Source organism: Panulirus ornatus, chromosome 43, assembly GCF_036320965.1.
Source record: "Panulirus ornatus isolate Po-2019 chromosome 43, ASM3632096v1, whole genome shotgun sequence".
Taxonomy (NCBI): Eukaryota; Metazoa; Arthropoda; class Malacostraca; order Decapoda; family Palinuridae; genus Panulirus; species Panulirus ornatus.
In genome coordinates, this window is record NC_092266.1 from 7,801,356 (window position 1) to 7,826,355 (window position 25,000).

General features: G+C 49.0%; 1 protein-coding gene across 1 annotated transcript in view; it reads left to right on the forward strand.

Moving 5' to 3' along the window:
• Positions 1–25,000, forward strand: part of fng (Fringe glycosyltransferase) — a 123,753-nt gene that overhangs the window by 63,679 nt on the left and 35,074 nt on the right. The window contains exons 3-5 of the mRNA XM_071686889.1: positions 14,829–14,931; positions 23,207–23,354; positions 24,448–24,533. Of these exons, the coding sequence (XP_071542990.1) occupies positions 14,829–14,931; positions 23,207–23,354; positions 24,448–24,533 (337 nt within the window). The remainder of the gene's footprint in view (positions 1–14,828; positions 14,932–23,206; positions 23,355–24,447; positions 24,534–25,000) is intronic.

Sequence of the window (25,000 nt, forward strand, 5' to 3'; positions counted from 1 at the left end):
ACATGGACGCCTCATCCATTCCTGCTCCACTTGTACTGACCCACGTATTGACCTCCATCCCATCTACTCCTATGGATAGATCAATCCACATGGATCTCATCTATTTCTAGAATAGAAATGAGATACATAGACCTTTCAGTTAATAATTATTGAAGACTTTTTTGATATTTCTGTGTATCCTGTGTATCTACTTCCCTGAAATAGATCAGTCTAGATCATTGAAACATGCTCTCACACAGTTTCCAGTCTATCACTCATCTAGATGATATAGTTCATGTGTTCTCTGTCTATCTATCTGTCGAGACGGAGCTGTGAACAACACTGAAGGCCGAGATGAATCAATGATTGAAAGTTAGAATCATTATCTTTATGGATTTAAATGTTTCATTTACGAAGACATGATTGAAAGTTAGAATCATTCAAAAGTTTTATTTACGAAGACATGATTGAAAGGTAGAATCATTCAAATGTTTCATTTACGAAGACATGATTGAAAGTTAAAATCATTCAAATGTTTCATTTACGAAGACATGATTCAAAGTTAGAATCATTCAAATGTTTCATTTACGAAGACATGATTCAAAGTTAGAATCATTCAAATGTTTCATTTACGAAGACATGATTCAAAGTTAGAATCATTCAAATGTCTCATTTACGAAGACATGAATCAAAGTTAGAATCATTCAAATGTTTCATTTACGAAGACATGATTGAAAGTTAGAATCATTCAAATGTTTCATTTACGAAGACATGATTGAAAGTTAGAATCATTCAAATGTTTCATTTACGAAGACATAATTGAAAGTTAGAATCATTCAAATGTTTCATTTACGAAGACATGATTGAAAGTTAGAATCATTCAAATGTTTCATTTACGAAGACATGATTGAAAGTTAGAATCATTCAAATGTTTCATTTACGAAGACATGATTGAAAGTTAGAATCATTCAAATGTTTCATTTACGAAGACATCATTGAAAGTTAGAATAATTCAAATGTTTCATTTACGAAGACATCATTGAAAGTTAGAATCACTCAAATGTTTCATTTACGAAGACATGAATCAAAGTTAGAATCATTCAAATGTTTCATTTACGAAGACATGAATCAAAGTTAGAATCATTCAAATGTTTCATTTACGAAGACATGATTGAAAGTTAGAATCACTCAAATGTTTCATTTACGAAGACATGAATCAAAGTTAGAATCATTCAAATGTTTCATTTACGAAGACATGAATCAAGGTTAGAATCATTCAAATGTTTCATTTACGAAGACATGATTGAAAGTTAGAATCACTCAAATGTTTCATTTACGAAGACATGAATCAAAGAATCATTCAAATGTTTCATTTACGAAGACATGATTGAAAGTTAGAATCACTCAAATGTTTCATTTACGAAGACATGAATCAAAGTTAGAATCATTCAAATGTTTCATTTACGAAGACATGAATCAAAGTTAGAATCATTCAAATGTTTCATTTACGAAGACATGATTGAAAATTAGAATCACTCAAATGTTTCATTTACGAAGACATGAATCAAAGTTAGAATCATTCAAATGTCTCATTTACGAAGACATGAATCAAAATTAGAATCATTCAAATGTTTCATTTACGAAGACATGAATCAAAGTTAGAATCATTCAAATGTTTCATTTACGAAGACATGAATCAAAGTTAGAATCATTCAAATTTTTCATTTACGAAGCGAAGACTTGATTCGCCCTTTTTTTCAACTCCTGCGCAGACATATTTCTTGTGTTTTGACTTCCGTTGACGTCGCGCAGCGTCCTTCATGTCGTACGACGTCTTATCATCTTTGATGCCTTGGTGTTCAACCCTTGCCCTTATCCTTATCATCTTATCTTGAGTCATCACTATATCAGTTTATCTACGTCAGTTCGTAGGTATTAGCGTTCAGTTAGTAGGTATTAGCGTTCAGTTACTGTTCCCTGTGTCTACATCTTAACTACGTCAGTTAGTAGGTATTAGCGTTCAGTTACTGTTCCCTGTGTCTACATCTTAACTACGTCAGTTAGTAGATATTAGCGTTCAGTTACTGTCCCTGTGTTAACATCTTAACTACATCAGTTAGTAGGTATTAGCGTTCACTTACTGTCCCTGTGTCGACATCCTAACTTAGAGTGTCCGTAACTAGCCTTGATAAATCGTATTGCCACTAATTGTATTTATCAATGTCATAACTCCATTGGATAAACAGAAGGGGCTCGAACACTGGTCCTTGCAGAACGCCGTAGTGTTATATCCCAGGAAACCAGAGGTTTCGACCCCTTGTTTCAGACGACTCATTGAGTTTTCTGACCCTCGAAGTAGATTGATATAGGACCACGTGACTCAAATCTATTTCTATATGGAAGTCTTGGATGTATGTTGAACATATCATATGAAAGAGATCAACCTGATTGATCAGGCTTGATTGATCGCGTTCAGTCTCACGCTGAGAATGATTAAGAGTTTCTGACCATCGAAGTAGATTGATATAGGACCACGTGACTCAAAATATACTTCTATCTGGTGATGTATGTTGATCATATCATATGAAAGAGATCAACTTGATTGATCAGGCCTGATTGATCGCTTTGTCTCTCACGCTGAGAATGATTAAGATTGATCCGCCACCTGATACACAACCCTGGTCTAGGGAGGTGATCATTATGTCTTTGTTAACTACCGTACGATCATAACAGCCCAGTTAGCAACGATGTGTTGCCGTGGTTAACTGCTGAAGTTACATGTACACATTTCAAATCTTGTTGAACTTCCCCAACGTGGCAAACGGTGTAGTGAAACTAGCGGCTAAACTGTTTCATACTTAGTTTCACTGTTGAGCTATATCGTGTTTAGTTTCACTGTTGAGCTATATCGTGTTTAGTTTCACTGTTGAGCTATATCGTGTTTAGTTTCACTGTTGAGCTATATCGTGTTTAGTTTCACTGTTGAACTATATCATACTTAGTTTCACTGTCGAACTATATCATACTTAGTTTCACTGTTGAACTATATCATAGTTTCACTGTTGAACTATATTGTGTTTAGTTTCACTGTTGAACTATATCATACTTAGTTTCATTGTTGAACTATATCGAGTTTAGTTTCGCCTTCGAACTATATCGTGTTTAGTTTTATTGTTGAACTATATCGTATTTAGTTTCACTGTTGAACTATATCGTGTTTAGTTTCACTGTTGAACTATATCATACTTAGTTTCACTGTCGAACTATATCATACTTAGTTTCACTGTTGAACTATATCATAGTTTCGATGTTGAACTATATTGTGTTTAGTTTCACTGTCGAACTATATCATACTTAGTTTCATTGTTGAACTATATCGAGTTTAGTTTCGCTGTCGAACTATATCGTGTTTAGTTTTATTGTTGAACTATATCGTATTTAGTTTCACTGTTGAACTATATCGTGTTTAGTTTCACTGTTGAACTATATCATACTTAGTTTCATTGTTGAACTATATCGTGTTTAGTTTCACTGTTGAACTAGATCGTGTTTAGTTTCACTATTGAACTATATCGTGTTTAGTTTCACTGTTGAACTATATCATGTTTAGTTTCACTGTTGAACTATATCGTGTTTAGTTTCACTGTTGAACTATATCGTGTTTAGTTTCATTGTTGAACTATATCGTGTTTAGTTTCATTGTTGAACTATATGGTGTTTAGTTTCACTGTTGAACTATATCGTGTTTAGTTTCATTGTTGAACTATATCGTGTTTAGTTTCATTGTTGAACTATATCGTGCTTAGTTTCATTGTTGAACTATATCGTGTTTAGTTTCATTGTTGAACTATATCGTGTTTAGTTTTACTGTTCAACTATATCGTGTTTAGTTTCACTGTTGAACTATATCGTGTTTAGTTTCACTGTTGAACTATATCGTGTTTAGTTTCACTGTTGAACTATATCGTGATTAGTTTCATTGTTGAACTATATTGTGTTTAGTTTCACTGTCGAACTATATCATACATAGTTTCACTGTCGAACTATACCGTGTTTACTTTCACTGTTGAACTATATCGTGTTTAATTTCACAGTCGAACTATATCATACTTAGTTTCACTGTCGAACTATATCGTGTTTAGTTTCACTGTCTAACTATATCATGTTTAGTTTCATTGTTGAACTATATCGTGTTTAGTTTTACTGTTGAACTATATGGTGTTTAGTTTCACTGTTGAACTATATCGTGTTTAGTTTCATGGTTGAACTATATCGTGTTTAGTGTCACTGTTGAACTATATCGTGTTTAGTTTCACTGTTGAACTATATGGTGTTTAGTTCCATTGTTGAACTATATGGTGTTTAGTTTCACTGTTGATCTATATCGTGTTTAGTTTCATTGTTGGACTATATCGTGTTTAGTTTCATTGTTGAAATATATCATGTTTAGTTTCACTGTTGAACTATATCGTGTTTAGTTTCATTGTTGAACTATATGGTGTTTAGTTTCACTGTTGAACTATATCGTGTTTAGTTTCACTGTCGAACTATATCGAGTTTAGTTTCACTGTCGAACTATATCGTGTTTAGTTTCAGTGTCGAACTGTATCGTGTTTAGTTTCAGTGTCGAACTGTACCGTGTTTAGTTTCACTGTTGAACTATATCATGTTTAGTTTCAGTGTCGAACTGTATCGTGTTTAGTTTCAGTGTCGAACTATATCATACTTAGTTTCACTGTCGAACTATATCATACTTAGTGTCACTGTCGAAGTATATCATACTTAGTGTCAATTTCGAACTATATCATACTTAGTTTCACTGTCGAACTATATCATGTTTAGTTTCACTGTCGAACTATATCATGTTTAGTTTCACTGTCGAACTATATCATGTTTAGTTTCAGTGTCCTCAGATATAACATATGGAGGCCTGATGTTTATTGTTTACGTCTTTCAACAGTTCTCTGGGGTTGAGTGACACACACAGACAGTCACCAACAGTTCTCTGGGGTTGAGTGACATACACGCACAGTCACCAACAGTTCTCAGGGGTTGAGTGACACACACAGACAGTCACCAACAGTTCTCAGGGGTTGAGTGACACACACAGACAGTCACCAACAGTTCTCTGGGGTTGAGTGACACACACAGACAGTCACCAACAGTTCTCTGGGGTTGAGTGACACACACAGACAGTCACCAACAGTTCTCTGGGGTTGAGTGACACACACAGACAGTCACCAACAGTTCTCAGGGGTTGAGTGACACACACAGACAGTCACCAACAGTTCTCAGGGGTTGAGTGACACACACAGACAGTCACCAACAGTTCTCAGGGGTTGAGTGACACACACAGACAGTCACCAACAGTTCTCTGGGGTTGAGTGACACACACAGACAGTCACCAACAGTTCTCTGGGGTTGAGTGACACACACAGACAGTCACCAACAGTTCTCAGGGGTTGAGTGACACACACAGACAGTCACCAACAGTTCTCAGGGGTTGAGTGACACACACAGACAGTCACCAACAGTTCTCAGGGGTTGAGTGACACACACAGACAGTCACCAACAGTTCTCAGGGGTTGAGTGACACACACAGACAGTCACCAACAGTTCTCAGGGGTTGAGTGACACACACAGACAGTCACCAACAGTTCTCAGGGGTTGAGTGACACACACAGACAGTCACCAACAGTTCTCTGGGGTTGAGTGACACACACAGACAGTCACCAACAGTTCTCTGGGGTTGAGTGACACACACAGACAGTCACCAACAGTTCTCTGGGGTTGAGTGACACACACAGACAGTCACCAACAGTTCTCAGGGGTTGAGTGACACACACAGACAGTCACCAACAGTTCTCTGGGGTTGAGTGACACACACAGACAGTCACCAACAGTTCTCAGGGGTTGAGTGACACACACAGACAGTCACCAACAGTTCTCAGGGGTTGAGTGACACACACAGACAGTCACCAACAGTTCTCAGGGGTTGAGTGACACACACAGACAGTCACCAACAGTTCTCAGGGGTTGAGTGACACACACAGACAGTCACCAACAGTTCTCAGGGGTTGAGTGACACACACAGACAGTCACCAACAGTTCTCTGGGGTTGAGTGACACACACAGACAGTCACCAACAGTTCTCTGGGGTTGAGTGACACACACAGACAGTCACCAACAGTTCTCAGGGGTTGAGTGACACACACAGACAGTCACCAACAGTTCTCAGGGGTTGAGTGACACACACAGACAGTCACCAACAGTTCTCAGGGGTTGAGTGACACACACAGACAGTCACCAACAGTTCTCAGGGGTTGAGTGACACACACAGACAGTCACCAACAGTTCTCAGGGGTTGAGTGACACACACAGACAGTCACCAACAGTTCTCAGGGGTTGAGTGACACACACAGACAGTCACCAACAGTTCTCAGGGGTTGAGTGACACACACAGACAGTCACCAACAGTTCTCAGGGGTTGAGTGACATACACACACAGTCACCAACAATTCTCTGGGGTTGAGTGACACACACAGACAGTCACCAACAGTTCTCTGGGGTTGAGTGACACACACAGACAGTCACCAACAGTTCTCAGGGGTTGAGTGACACACACAGACAGTCACCAACAGTTCTCAGGGGTTGAGTGACACACACAGACAGTCACCAACAGTTCTCTGGGGTTGAGTGACATACACACACAGTCAAAAACAGTTCTCTGGGGTTGAGTGACACACACACACAGTCACCAACAGTTCTCAGGGGTTGAGTGACACACACAGCAGGGGGACCATGGTGGCCCGAAACGTGGGTGTTAGTGTATCACTGTGGGAACCCAGATGGGTCCGGGGTCGCGTTACGAACCCCGGAGTTGAGATTCACACAGCGACTGCTCTGTCCAGGCCGCCACCACACACCACCACCACACACCACCACCACACCACCACACACCACCACAACACCTGATACATCATCACCCCACCACCACACACCACCACACACCACCATCACCACACACCACCGCATACCATCACACACCACCACCACCACACACCACACACCACCACACACCACCACCACCACACACCACCGCATACCATCACACACCACCACCACCACACACCACACACCACCACACACCACCACACACCACCACCACCACACACCACCGCATACCATCACACACCACCACCACCACACACCACACACCACCACACACCACCACACACCACCACCACCACACACCACACACCACCACACACCACCACACACCACCACCACCACACACCACCGCATACCATCACACACCACCACCACACACCACCACACACCACACACCACCACACACCACCACACACCACCACCACCACACACCACCACACACCACACACCACCACACACCACCACCACCACACACCACACACCACCACCACACACCACACACCACCACACACCACCACACACCACCACCACCACACACCACCACACACCACCACACACCACCACCACACACCACACACACCACCACACACCACCACCACCACACACCACACACCACCGCATACCATCACACACCACCACCACACACCACCACACACCACCACCACCACCACACACCACCACACACCACCACACACACCACCACCACACACCACCACATACCACCACCACCACACACCACCACATACCACCACCACCACACACCGCCACATACAATCACACACCACCACCACCACCCACACACCACCACCACCACACACCACCACATACAATCACACACCACCACACACCACCACACACCACCACCACCACACACCACCACACACCACCACAACCACCACCACCACCACACCACCCACAACCACCCCACCACCCACACCAGCCACACACCATCCACCCACACCACCACCACCACACCACCACTCACACACCACCACCCACCACCAACCACCCACACCACCACCACCCACCACATACCATCACACACCACCACCACCACCACATACCAACACAACTCCTAACACACACCCACCACCAACACCACCACCACACCACCACAACCAATACCACCACACCACCACACACTCCAACCACCACACACCCGCCAACCCTAACACCTCACCCCACCACCACCCACCACACACACCACCACACCCACCACACCATCCACACAACCACACACCACCACACACCACCACCACACACACCACTACCCACACACACACCAACCCACACACCACCACCACACCACCACCAACAGCCCACAACCACACACACACACCACACACCACAACACCACCCACACACCACACACCACACACACCACCACCACACACCACCACACCACCACCACACACCACCACACACCACCACACACCACACACCACCACACACCACACACCACACACACCACCACACACCACCACACACCACACACCACCACACACCACACACCACAACACACCACCACACACCACACACCACACACCACCACACACCACAACACACCACCACACACCGCCACACACCACCACACACCACCACACACCACACACCACAACACACCACCACACACCACACACCACACACCACCACACACCACCACACACCACCACACACCACACAACACACCACCACACACCACAACACACCACCACACACCACACACCACAACACACCACCACACACCACAACACACCACCACACACCACACACCACAACACACCACCACACACCACCACCACCACACACCACCACACACCACCACACACCACACACCACAACACACCACCACACACCACCACACACCACCACACACCACAACACACCACAACACACCACCACACACCACCACACACCACACACCACAACACACCACAACACACCACCACCACCACACACCACCACACACCACAACACACCACCACACACCACAACACACCACCACACACCACACACCACCACACACCACAACACACCACCACACACCACACACCACAACACACCACAACACACCACCACACACCACCACACACCACACACCACCACACACCACCACACACCACCACACACCACCACACACCACACACCACCACACACCACCACACACCACCACACACCACACACCACAACACACCACCACACACCACACACCACAACACACCACCACACACACCACCACACACCACACACCACCACACACCACCACACACCACCACACACCACACACCACCACCACACACCACCACACACCACACACCACCACACACCACCACACACCACCACACACCACCACACACCACCACCACACCACCACACACCACACACCACAACACACCACCACACACCACCACACACCACCACACACCACCACACACCACCACACACCACACACACCACCACACACCACAACACACCACCACACACCACCACACACCACCACACACCACCACACACCACACACCACCACACACCACAACACACCACCACACACCACCACACACCACACACCACCACACACCACACACCACCACACACCACCACACACCACCACACACCACCACACACCACCACACCACCACACACCACCACACACCACACACCACCACACACCACCACACACCACCACACACCACAACACACCACCACACACCACACACCACAACACACCACCACACACCACACACCACCACACACCACCACACACCACACACCACCACACACCACCACACACCACAACACACACCACACACCACACACCACAACACACCACCACACACCACACACCACACACACACACCACCACACACCACCACACACCACAACACACCACCACACACCACAACACACCACCACACACCACAACACACCACCACACACCACAACACACCACCACACACCACACACCACAACACACCACCACACACCACACACCACCACACACCACCACACACCACACACCACCACACACCACCACACACCACCACACACCACAACACACCACCACACACCACACACCACAACACACCACCACACACCACCACACACCACCACACACCACCACACACCACACACCACAACACACCACCACACACCACACACACACACACACACACACACACACACACACACACACACACACACACACACACACACACACACACCCCGTCATGATGGTTGTACAAGTGTATACATTTCTTTCGAAATCCTCCTTTGAGTATGTCTGTCTGTCTGTCTGTCTATCTGTCTGTCTGTCTGTCTGTCTGTCTGTCCTCCCCAGTGGCAGGCGCAGCCTCCACTGTGAACACGGGGCGGGGGGGGGGAGGGTGGGTAATAACGGGTACCATATTGATGTGTGTCTGCTGTATGACGTTATTATGCCGTCACCACCACCGTTATTATGCCGTCACCATCACCGTTATTATGCCGTCACCATCACCGTTATTATGCCGTCACCATCACCGTTATTATGCCGTCACCATCACCGTTACTTCTCCAACATCACTATCACCACCACCACCACCACCACCATCATTATCTCCATCATAACCTTCACTCTTTCACTATCATATGTATATATTCACCATCTCCACCACACTCCAACGCTCTATGCACAGGCTTGGTCCCCCAACATACCTCCAACACCAACTCCACCACACCCCAACACTACTATATGCACAAGCCTCTCCCCATCACATCTCCAACACTACTCCTACAGTTCTACCCCTCCTCTCTCTCCCTCATAACTCCACCACCACCACCACCATCACCAACATAACACCATCACCAACATAGCAACAGTAACACCGCTAAAGACAGCAGACAGATGGGGGGGCTTGGAGCAGGTCGCTATACTTAGCGGTCTATATAGGTCTGGCGCTAAAGATAGCAGACAGCTGGGGGGCTTGGAGCAAGTCGCTATACTTAGCGGTCTATATATATAGGTCTGACTCACAAGGATTTTATGAGCAGAAGATGAAGATGTAGGGCGTGAGTGGCACAGACGGGATGGGGGGGGGGGGACTCACAAGCTCACACGAGATAAAGAAAATGAGATAAAGATGGCTGACGTACTAGCGGTCAACCCTGAACACTATGTGACACTTGATGCAACAGTGGTGACCCCAGGTGACCTCCTGGCTGGGTGACCCAGGTGACCTCCTGGCTGGGTGACCCCAGGTGACCTCCTGGCTGGGTGACCTCCTGGCTGGGTGACCCCAGGTGACCTCCTGGCTGGGTGACCTCCTGGCTGGGTGACCTCCTGGCTGGGAGACCCAGGTGACCTCCTGGCTGGGTGACCTCCTGCCTGGGTGACCCCAGGTGACCTCCTAGCTGGGTGACCTCAGGTGACCTCCTGACTGGGTGACCTCAGGTGACCTCCTAGCTGGGTGACCTCAGGTGACCTCCTGCCTGGGTGACCTCAGGTGACCTCCTGACTGGGTGACCTCAGGTGACCTCCTGCCTGGGTGACCCCAGGTGACCTCCTAGCTGGGTGACCTCAGGTGACCTCCTGGCTGGGTGACCTCAGGTGACCTCCTGGCTGGGTGACCTCAGGTGACCTCCTGGCCTCCTGACCATGTTGTTAATGTAACTAGAGAACGATGAATTTCTTAAAGTAAACTAAACTATATATATATATATATATATACGAATAAAGTGTATATGAACGCGCACCTTCATGGAACATACAAAGCTCCATCAGCCAGGATCGAACCTGGGACCCCTTGTGCAAGAGGCAGGCATGCTAACCGCTAGGTTAAGGGACTGTATAATAGGAAACAACTATTTGAAATACTAAGTACTCCAATACCCTTCGTCTCACTATGGTGGCTGATGGAGCTTTGTATGTTCTATGAAGGTGCGCGTTCATATACACTTTATTCGTATATATATATATATATATATATATATATATATATATATATATATATATATATATATATATATATATATATATATATATATATATATAATTCTGTATGAAATGTTTTGTAAGTATGTGTATAGCTTTTATAAGTAGGGCAAACGTATCATTGGATGTAAACAGTTTTTGTAAGTGTCTTGTTTACATGACTGAATAACCAGATGGATGGAACACTTATCATTATTGATCTGTTGGTTATCTACCAAGATAACTTAATGATCACCATCACTACCATCACCATCACCATCATCACCATCACTACCATCACCATCACCTTCATCACCATCACTACCATCACCATCACCTTCATCACCATCACTACCATCACCATCACCTTCATCACCATCACTACCATCACTACCATCACCATCACCATCACTACCATCACCATCACCATCATCACCATCACTACCATCACCATCACCTTCATCACCATCACTACCATCACCATCACCTTCATCACCATCACTACCATCAACCATCACCTTCATCACCATCACTACCATCACCATCACCTTCATTCACCATACTACCATCACCATCACCTTCATCACCATCACTACCATCTACCTTCAACTTCATCACCATCACTACCATCACCATCACCTTCATCACCAGCACTACAATCACCATCACCTGTCATCTACCGATCACTACCATCACCATCACTACCATCCACTACCATCACCTCATCACCATCACTACCATCACCATCACCATCATCACCATCACTACCATCACCATCACCTTCATCACCATCACTACCATCACCATCATCACTCATCATCAGCCATCATCTACCATCACCATCACTACCATCACCATCACCATCACTACCATCACTACCATCACCATCACCATCATCACCATCACTACCATCACCATCACCTTCATCACCATCACTACCATCACCATCACCTATCACTACCATCACTACCATCACCATCACCATCATCACCATCACTACCATCACCATCACCTTCATCACCATCACTACCATCACCATCACCTTCAATCACACCATCACTACCATCACCATCACCATCATCACCATCACTACCATCACCATCACCAAACACACCATCACTACCATCACCATCACCTTCATCACCATCACTACCATCACCATCACCTTCATCACCATCACTACCATCACCATCACCTTCATCACCATCACTACCATCACCATCACCATCATCACCATCACTACCATCACCATCACCATCACTACCATCACTACCATCACCATCACCATCATCACCATCACTACCATCACCATCACCATCATCACCATCACTACCATCACCATCACCTTCATCACCATCACTACCATCACCATCACCATCATCACCATCACTACCATCACCATCACCATCACCACCATCACTACCATCACCATCACATCACTTCATCACCATCACTACCCATCACCATCACCATCATCACCATCACTACCATCACCATCACCTTCATCACCATCACTACCATCACCATCACCTTCATCACCATCACTACCATCACCATCACCTTCATCACCATCACTACCATCACCATCACCTTCATCACCATCACTACCATCACCATCACCATCATCACCATCACTACCATCACCATCACCATCATCACCATCACTACCATCACCATCACCATCATCACCATCACTACCATCACCATCACCTTCATCACCATCACTACCATCACCATCACCATCATCACCATCACTACCATCACCATCACCTTCATCACCATCACTCCATCACCATCACCATCTCACCATCACTACCATCACCATCACTCACACCATCACTACCATCACCATCACTCATCACCATCACTACCATCACCATCACCATCACTACCATCACTACCATCACCATCACCTTCATCACCATCACTACCATCACCATCACCTTCATCACCATCACTACCATCACCATCACCTTCATCACCATCACCACCATCACCATCACCTTCATCACCATCACTACCATCACCATCACCATCACTACCATCACCATCACTACCATCACTACCATCACCATCACCATCACTACCATCACCATCACTACCATCACTACCATCACCATCACCATCACTACCATCACCACCATCACCATCACCTTCATCACCATCACTACCATCACCATCACCTTCATCACCATCACTACCATCACCATCACCTTCATCACCATCACCACCATCACCATCACCTTCATCACCATCACTACCATCACCATCACCATCACTACCATCACCATCACTACCATCACTACCATCACCATCACCATCACTACCATCACTACCATCACCATCACCTTCATCACCATCACCATCACCATCACCACAACCCTACCACACCCACCACTCCCACACTTTACCAGTGGCAGACTGGCCCTCATCACCCACACCAGGGGCAGGGTGGCCCTCATTACCCACATCATGGCCCTCATTACCCACACCATGGCCCTCATTATCCACACCATGGCCCTCATTATCCACACCATGGCCCTCATTACCCACACCATGGCCCTCATTATCCACACCATGGCCCTCATTACCCACACCATGGCCCTCATTATCCACACCATGGCCCTCATTATCCACACCATGGCCCTCATTACCCACACCATGGCCCTCATTACCCACACTATGGCCCTCATTATCCACACCATGGCCCTCATTATCCACACCATGGCCCTCATTATCCACACCATGGCCCTCATTACCCACACCATGGCCCTCATTACCCACACTATGGCCCTCATTATCCACACCATGGCCCTCATTATCCACACCATGGCCCTCATTACCCACACCATGCCCTCATTACCCACACCATGGCCCTCATTATCCACACCATGGCCCTCATTACCCACAGCTGACCAGGTAGTGTACAAGTCTTGTCTCTCCCACACAGGTGGACACCTGGTCAACACCAACTGCTCCGCGTCCCACAACAGAAGGGCTCTGTGCTGCAAGATGGCAAGCGAATTTGACGCTTTCCTACAGAGCGACAAGAGGTCAGTATCCCTTGGCGCTTTCCTGGCCATCTTAGCATGTTCTTCCCCCCACATACCCTCCCATCTCTCACCTGTATCGTACTTTCGACTCTATGTAAAGGACACATAAGACTGTTATACATGAGGACTGCCAGGTATGTGTGGGGAGCTTTGTGGCATCCCATCACCCCACTGTGGGGGAGGGGGACTTTGTGGCATCCCATCATCCCACTGTGGGGGAGGGGGAGCTTTGTGGCACCCCATCATCCCACTGTGGGGGAGGGGGCTTTGTGGCACCCCCATCACCCTACTGTGGGGGAGGGGGCGCTTTGTGGCATCCCATCACCCCACTGTGGGGGAGGGGAAGCTTTTTGGCACCACATCATCCCACTGTGGGGGAGCTTTGTGGCACCCCATCACCCCACTGTGGGGGGAGGGGGAGCTTTGTGGCATCCCATCACCCCACTGTGGGGGAGGGGAAGCTTTTTGGCACCACATCATCCCACTGTGGGGGAGCTTTGTGGCACCCCATCACCCCACTGTGGGGGGAGGGGGAGCTTTGTGGCATCCCATCACCCCACTGTGGGGGAGGGGAAGCTTTTTGGCACCACATCATCCCACTGTGGGGGAGCTTTGTGGCACCCCATCACCCCACTGTGGGGGGAGGGGGAGCTTTGTGGCACCCCATCACCCCACTGTGGGGGAGGGGGAGCTTTGTGGCATCCCATCACCCCACTGTGGGGTAGGGGAAGCTTTTTGGCACCACATCATCCCACTGTGGGGGAGCTTTGTGGCACCCCATCACCCCACTGTGGGGGGAGGGGGAGCTTTGTGGCATCCCATCACCCCACTGTGGGGGAGGGGAAGCTTTTTGGCACCACATCATCCCACTGTGGGGAGCTTTGTGGCACCCCATCACCCCACTGTGGGGGGAGGGGGAGCTTTGTGGCATCCCATCACCCCACTGTGGGGGAGGGGAAGCTTTTTGGCACCACATCATCCCACTGTGGGGGAGCTTTGTGGCACCCCATCACCCCACTGTGGGGGGAGGGGGAGCTTTGTGGCACCCCATCATCCCACTGTGGGGGGAGCTTTGTGGCACCCCCATCACCCCACTGTGGGGGAGGGGGAGCTTTGTGGCACCACATCATCCCACTGTGGGGGAGCTTTGTGGCACCCCATCACCCCACTGTGGGGGGAGGGGGAGCTTTGTGGCACCCCATCACCCCACTGTGGGGGGAGCTTTGTGGCACCCCATCACCCCACTGTGGGGGAGGGGGAGCTTTGTGGCACCCCATCACTCCACTGTGGGGGAGGGGGAGCTTTGTGGCACCCCATCACCCCACTGTGGGGGAGGGGGAGCTTTGTGGCACCCCGTCATCCCACTGTGGATGGGGTGATGGGGTGCTGCTGGTATGGTCTCGTCTTCCCGTCGTGCTGCGCGACAGGTTAATGGGGGTAATGGGGGCCACATGGGGAAGGGCAAATGTAGTTATTATAATGGCGGAATGAGGCGCGCGGGAAGACCAGAGACAGAGGGAGGGAGGAGCAGAGGTGGAGTTTGATCCTCCTCCTCCCGTCCACCAGCATGTCCTCCCGTCCACCAGCGTGTCCTCCCGTGCACCAACTTGTCCTCCCGTCCACCAGCATGTCCTCCCGTCCACCAGCGTGTCCTCCCGTCCACCAGCATGTCCTCCCGTCCACCAGCATGTCCTCCCGTCCACCAGCGTGTCCTCCCGTCCACCAGCTTGTCCTCCCGTCCACCAGCATGTCCTCCCGTCCACCAGCATGTCCTCCCGTCCACCAGCTTGTCCTCCCGTCCACCAGCATGTCCTCCCGTCCACCAGCATGTCCTCCCGTCCACCAGCTTGTCCTCCCGTCCACCAGCATGTCCTCCCGTCCACCAGCATGTCCTCCCGTCCACCAGCATGTCCTCCCGTCCACCAGCGTGTCCTCCCGTCCACCAGCTTGTCCTCCCGTCCACCAGCTTGTCCTCCCGTCCACCAGCATGTCCTCCCGTCCACCAGCATGTCCTCCCGTCCACCAGCTTGTCCTCCCGTCCACCAGCCACACGTGTACCGTCTCAGGTCATCATATTGGTCCTCCTCCCGTCCACCGGCATGTCCTCCCGTCCACCAGCGTGTCCTCCCGTCCACCAGCCACACGTGTACCGTCATGCGTGAGGAAGGTGTAGACAGGCGAGGGAGGGAAGCCAGCCATCTGTCGACCCGTCCGCGGACACCATCTGTCTCTCAGACAGTCAGTGTGGACAGGTGTGAGACAGAGCAGGTCGTCACACCTCACGCTCCTCTGTCTTGACCTGCACTACTACGGGGGCTGGACGAACGGGGGCTGGACGAACGGGGGCTGGACGAATCCTGGGAATGACGATAGATAAGTCAATTACCCACTGGGGAAAAAAATAGACCATGTGTGACAGTGGGGATCCCACATCATGTCTTCTCAGTGGGAACCAATGAGACGAAGTCGAGGCCACGTCGGGACGAAGCGGCCCAGGCTTGTACCCGGGGCCACACCAGAACAATGGCTGCGGCTGCGGTGGCTGCGGCGGTGGCTGCGGCTGCGGCGGTGGGGGCTGCGGCTGCGGTGGCTGCGTTGGCTGCGGCTGCGGCGGTGGTGGCTGCGGTGGGGGCTGCGGCGGTGGTGGCTGCGGTGGTGGCTGCGGCGGTGGCTGCGGTGGCTGCCGCCAGCTGGTCTGCCGCTGTTTGACCCACCTGAACAGCTGGTTACCCACTCAAGGAGCGACCCCCCACACAGGTGGGGCTGGGTAGCGAGCAACCACAGACACTAAGGACGATACAGGAGAGATGATGGATGAAGAGATGGTCAACCAGGAGAGATGATGGACGAAGAGATGGTCAACCAGGAGAGATGATGGACGAAGAGATGGGCAACCAAGAGAGATGGACGAAGAGATGGTCAAAGAGAGAGATGGACGAAGAGATGGTCAACCAAGAGAGATGATGGACAAAGAGATGGCCAACCAGGAGAGATGGACGAAGACATGGCCAACCAGGAGAGATGATGGACGAAGAGATGGTCAACCAGGAGAGATGGACGAAGAGATGGTCAACCAGGAGAGATGATGGACGAAGAGATGGTCAACCAGGAGAGATGGACGAAGACATGGCCAACCAGGAGAGATGATGGACGAAGAGATGGCCAACCAAGAGAGATGGACGAAGACATGGCCAACCAGGAGAGATGATGGACGAAGAGATGGCCAACCAAGAGAGATGGACGAAGAGATGGCCAACCAAGAGAGATGGACGAAGAGATGGCCAACCAGGAGAGATGATGGACGAAGAGATGGCCAACCAAGAGAGATGATGAACGAAGAGATGGTCAACCAAGAGAGATGGACGAAGAGATGGTCAAAGAGAGAGATGGACGAAGAGATGGTCAACCAAGAGAGATGGACGAAGACATGGCCAACCAGGAGAGATGATGGACGAAGAGATGGCCAACCAAGAGAGATGGACGAAGAGATGGCCAACCAAGAGAGATGGACGAAGAGATGGCCAACCAGGAGAGATGATGGACGAAGAGATGGCCAACCAAGAGAGATGATGAACGAAGAGATGGTCAACCAAGAGAGATGGACGAAGAGATGGTCAAAGAGAGAGATGGACGAAGAGATGGTCAACCAAGAGAGATGATGGACAAAGAGATGGTCAACCAGGAGAGATGGACGAAGAGATGGTCGACCAGGAGAGATGGACGAGGAGATGGTCAACCTCTCGTCCTGGACGAGTCATGCACATGACAGCTGTCATGGGATAGTCACGTATGACATGACAGGCCCTGTCATGTCACGCGTGACACACCTCTGTCTACCTGGCACAGCTGGGTGACAGACATCTGTCTCTCTGTAACCCTCCGCACTTCCCTCCACCCCAGACGGCGTTCCCTCCCTCCCTCCTCTACGGGGGAGGGAGGGAGGGAGGGAGTGGTATGTAACCTTAGGGAGGGAGTAGCGCTATTACCCTCCCTCGGGGGGGGGGGGGGGGGGCTGTCTGTAACCCTCCACACTTCCCTCCACCCCAGAGGGCGTTCCCTCCCTCCCTCCACGGGGGAGGGAGGGAGGGAGGGAGTGGTATGTAACCTCAGGGAGGGAGTAGCGCTATTACCCTCCCTCAGGGAGGGGGGTGGGCTGAGTCCAGCAGACCCCATGGCTTGGGTGAGGGAGGCTGGCTACACACACTTGCTGACTCAGCCCCTGACTCAGCCCCCACGCATACTCAGCCCCCACCCAGATGTTTATAATAAACATTTCATACCAGAAGACGATCCCTTCATCTATGTTAGATGTTTATATATAAACATTTCATACCAGAAGACGATCCCTTCATCTATGTTAGATGTTTATATATAAACATTTCATACCAGAAGACGATCCCTTCATCTATGTTAGATGTTTATATATAAACATTTCATACCAGAAGACGATCCCTTCATCTATGTTAGATGTTTATATATAAACATTTCATACCAGAAAACGATCCCTTCATCTATGTTAGATGTTTATATATAAACATTTCATACCAGAAGACGATCCCTTCATCTATGTTAGATGTTTATATATAAACATTTCATACCAGAAGACGATCCCTTCATCTATGTTAGATGTTTATATATAAACATTTCATACCAGAAGACGATCCCTTCATCTATGTTAGATGTTTATATATAAACATTTCATACCAGAAGACGATCCCTTCATCTATGTTAGATGTTTATATATAAACATTTCATACCAGAAAACGATCCCTTCATCTATGTTAGATGTTTATATATAAACATTTCATACCAGAAGACGATCCCTTCATCTATGTTAGATGTTTATATATAAACATTTCATACCAGAAGACGATCCCTTCATCTATGTTAGATGTTTATATATAAACATTTCATACCAGAAGACGATCCCTTCATCTATGTTAGATGTTTATATATAAACATTTCATACCAGAAGACGATCCCTTCATCTATGTTAGATGTTTATATATAAACATTTCATACCAGAAAACGATCCCTTCATCTATGTTAGATGTTTATATATAAACATTTCATACCAGAAGACGATCCCTTCATCTATGTTAGATGTTTATATATAAACATTTCATACCAGAAGACGATCCCTTTCATCTCCCTGTTATCTATTACACTCAGCATCAATGATAGATTTCAACCCAATGTACAATAATTTCACTGATGTACTCTTCCAAATTAGGTCACAGGTCATCAACTGTGACCTTGTCTCATAATAACTACTGTAGTGTTCATTATCAGCTTGTACACCACAACCTGTACACCACCTCATGACTGACCTGTACACCACTACATAACTGACCTGTACACCACCACATAACTGACCTGTACACCACCACATGACTGACCTGTGCACCACCACATGACTGACCTGTACATCACCTCATGACTGACCTGTACACCACCACATGACTGACCTGTACACCACCACATGACTGACCTGTACACCACCACATGACTGACCTGTACACCACCACATGACCGACCTGTACATCACCACATGACTGACCTGTACATCACCACATGACTGACCTGTACACCACCACATGACTGACCTGTACACCACATGACTGACCTGTGCATCACCACATGACTGACCTGTACACCACATAACTGACCTGTACACTTCCACATGACTGACCTGTACACCACCACATGACTGACCTGTACACCACCACATGACTGACCTGTACACCACCACATAACTGACCTGTACACCACCACATGACTGACCTGTGCACCACCACATGACTGACCTGTACATCACCTCATGACTGACCTGTACACCACCACATGACTGACCTGTACACCACCACATGACTGACCTGTACACCACCACATGACTGACCTGTACATCACCACATGACTGACCTGTACATCACCACATGACTGACCTGTACACCACCACATGACACCACATGACTGACCTGTGCACCACCACATGACTGACCTGTACATCACCTCATAACTGACCTGTACACCACCACATGACTGACCTGTACACCACCACATGACTGACTTGTACACCACATAACTGACCTGTACACTCCACATGACTGACCTGTACACCACCACATGACTGACCTGTACATCACCACATGACTAACCTGTACACCATCACATGACTGACCTGTACACCACCACATAACTGACCTGTACACCCACATGACTGACCTGTACACCACCACATGACTGACCTGTACACTACCACATGACTGACCTGTACATCACCACATGACTGACCTGTACATCACCACATGACTGACCTGTACACCACCACATGACTGACCTGTACACCACATGACTGACCTGTGCACCACCACATGACTGACCTGTACACCCACATAACTGACCTGTACACTTCCACATGACTGACCTGTACACCACCACATGACTGACCTGTACATCACCACATGACTGACCTGTACACCATCACATGACTGACTTGTACACCACATAACTGACCTGTACACTTCCACATGACTGACCTGTACACCACCACATGACTGACCTGTACATCACCACATGACTGACCTGTACACCATCACATGACTGACCTGTACACCACCACATAACTGACCTGTACACCCACATGACTGACCTGTACACCACCACATGACTGACCTGTACACCACCACATGACCGACCTGTACACCACCACATGACTAATCTGTACACCACCACATGACTGACCTGTACACCACCACATGACTGACCTGTGCACCACCACATGACTGACCTGTACATCACCTCATGACTGACCTGTACACCACCACATGACTGACCTGTACACCACCACATGACTGACCTGTACACCACCACATGACTGACCTGTACATCACCACATGACTGACCTGTACATCACCACATGACTGACCTGTACACCACCACATGACTGACCTGTACACCACATGACTGACCTGTGCACCACCACATGACTGACCTGTACATCACCTCATAACTGACCTGTACACCACCACATGACTGACCTTTACACCACCACATGACTGACTTGTACACCACATAACTGACCTGTACACTTCCACATGACTGACCTGTACACCACCACATGACTGACCTGTACATCACCACATGACTGACCTGTACACCATCACATGACTGACCTGTACACCACCACATAACTGACCTGTACACCCACATGACTGACCTGTACACCACCACATGACTGACCTGTACACTACCACATGACTGACCTGTACATCACCACATGACTGACCTGTACATCACCACATGACTGACCTGTACACCACCACATGACTGACCTGTACACCACATGACTGACCTGTGCACCACCACATGACTGACCTGTACACCACATAACTGACCTGTACACTTCCACATGACTGACCTGTACACCACCACATGACTGACCTGTACATCACCACATGACTGACCTGTACACCATCACATGACTGACTTGTACACCACATAACTGACCTGTACACTTCCACATGACTGACCTGTACACCACCACATGACTGATCTGTACATCACCACATGACTGACCTGTACACCATCACATGACTGACCTGTACACCACCACATAACTGACCTGTACACCCACATGACTGACCTGTACACCACCACATGACTGACCTGTACACCACCACATGACCGACCTGTACACCACCACATGACTAATCTGTACACCACCACATGACTGACCTGTACACCACCACATGACCGACCTGTACACCACCACATGACTAATCTGTACACCACCACATGACTGACCTGTACATCACCATATGACTGACCTGTACACCACCACATGACCGACCTGTACACCACCACATGACTGACCTTTACATCCACATGACTGACCTGTACACCACCACATGACTGACCTGTACACCACCACATGACCGACCTGTACACCACCACATGACCGACCTGTACACCACCACATGACCGACCTGTACATCACCACATGACTGACCTGTACACCACCACATGACCGACCTGTACACCACCACATGACTGATCTGTACACCACCACATGACTGACCTGTACATCACCACATGACTGACCTGTACACCACCACATGACCGACCTGTACACCACCACATGACTGACCTGTACATCACCACATGAGTGACTTGTACACCACCACATGACTGACCTGTACACCACCACATGACTAACCTGTACACCACCCCTCCACCTCACCACCTGACCTCCCAGCTGGCTCCCTGCCCACAGGTGGTGGTGCCACTTCGATGACGACAACTATGTGAACGTCCTGCAGCTGGTGCGGAGCCTGGCTGAGTACGACCCCCTGCTGGACTGGTACCTGGGCAAGCCATCTATCCGAGCCCCACTCGAGATCATCAATAGAGACAATGTGTCGGTGAGTATTGTGGGAGGGGGATAGGGGATAGGTGGGGGGAGTGAGTAGGTGGAGGGAGTGAGTGGGGGATAGGTAGGGAGTGAGTAGGGGGATAGGTGGGGAGTGAGTGGGAGCAGTAGGGGATAGGTGGGGGAGTGAATGAGGTGGGGAGTGAGCGGGAGCGGTAAGGGATGTGTGGGGGAGTAAGTGGGGGGATAGGTGGGGGAGTGAGTGGGGGGATAGGTGGGGAGTGGGGAGTCTTGGGTTCCTCCTTCGTCAGCCACATCAGGAGAAGGTGATGGTAGTGGTGCTGGATGGGTCAACCAGAACTGATGAATGTGTGTGAGGATGATGATGTGAGGGGATAGGGGATAGGTGGGGGAGTGAGTGGAAGCGATGGGGGATTGGAAGGGAGTGAGTGGGAAGGATGGGGTCTAGGTGGGGGAGTGAGTGGGAAGGATGGGGGCTAGGTGGGAGAGTGAGTGGGAAGGATGGGGGCTAGGTGGGAGAGTGAGTGGGAAGGATGGGGGCTAGGTGGGGGAGTGAGTGGGAAGGATGGGGGCTAGGTGGGGAGTGAGTGGGAAGGATGGGGGCTAGGTGGGAGAGTGAGTGGGAAGGATGGGGGCTAGGTGGGGGAGTGAGTGGGAAGGATGGGGGCTAGGTGGGGGAGTGAGTGGGAAGGATGGGGGCTAGGTGGGGGAGTGAGTGGGAAGGATGGGGGCTAGGTGGGGGAGTGAGTGGGAAGGATGGGGGCTAGGTGGGGGAGTGAGTGGGAAGGATGGGGGCTAGGTGGGGGAGTGAGTGGGAAGGATGGGGGCTAGGTGGGAGAGTGAGTGTGAGTGGTGGGTGTGTGTGAGGTTATGGTGACCTTATGTGACCCATAATGACCCTGAGTGATGGATGTGTGAGGTGATGTGACCTTATGTGACCCATAATGACCCTGAGTGATGGATGTGTGAGGTGATGTGACCTTATGTGACCCATAATGACCCTGAGTGGTGGATGTGTGAGGTGATGTGACCTTATGTGACCCATAATGACCCTGAGTGGTGGATGTGAGAGTTGGTGACCTTATGTGACCCATGATGACCTTATTTCTCTCTCTCTCCCACAGCAGCGGATCTCCTTCTGGTTCGCGACGGGTGGCGCTGGGTTCTGTATCTCCCGCTCCCTCGGGCTCAAAATGATTCCCATCGCTGGGTAAGTTGGTCCCCTTGACACTGTACTCTCACCGCTTCTGCTCTCCCAGCCTCTCACTCATCTTTGGTTCTGCTCTCTCAACCTCTCACTCATCACTGGTTCTGCTCTCCCAGCCTCTCACTCATCACTGGTTCTGCTCTCCCAACCTCTCACTGATCACCAGTTCTGCTCTCCCAACCTCTCACTCATCACCAGTTCTGCTCTCCCAACCTCTCACTCATCACCAGTTCTGCTCTCCCAACCTCTCACTCAGCCTAACCAATCACTCTCCCAAGAACACCACAGTGAACACTCTCACTCGACCATTCCCCTTACCAATCTATCATCAGCCATGTGGATTCGCCAGTCACTCCTCCTCATCCTCTTTTGACTCACCACTCACTCACCTCTCACTCACCACTCACTCACCTCTCACTCACCACTCACTCAGCACTCACTCACCTCTCACTCACCACTCACTCACCCGT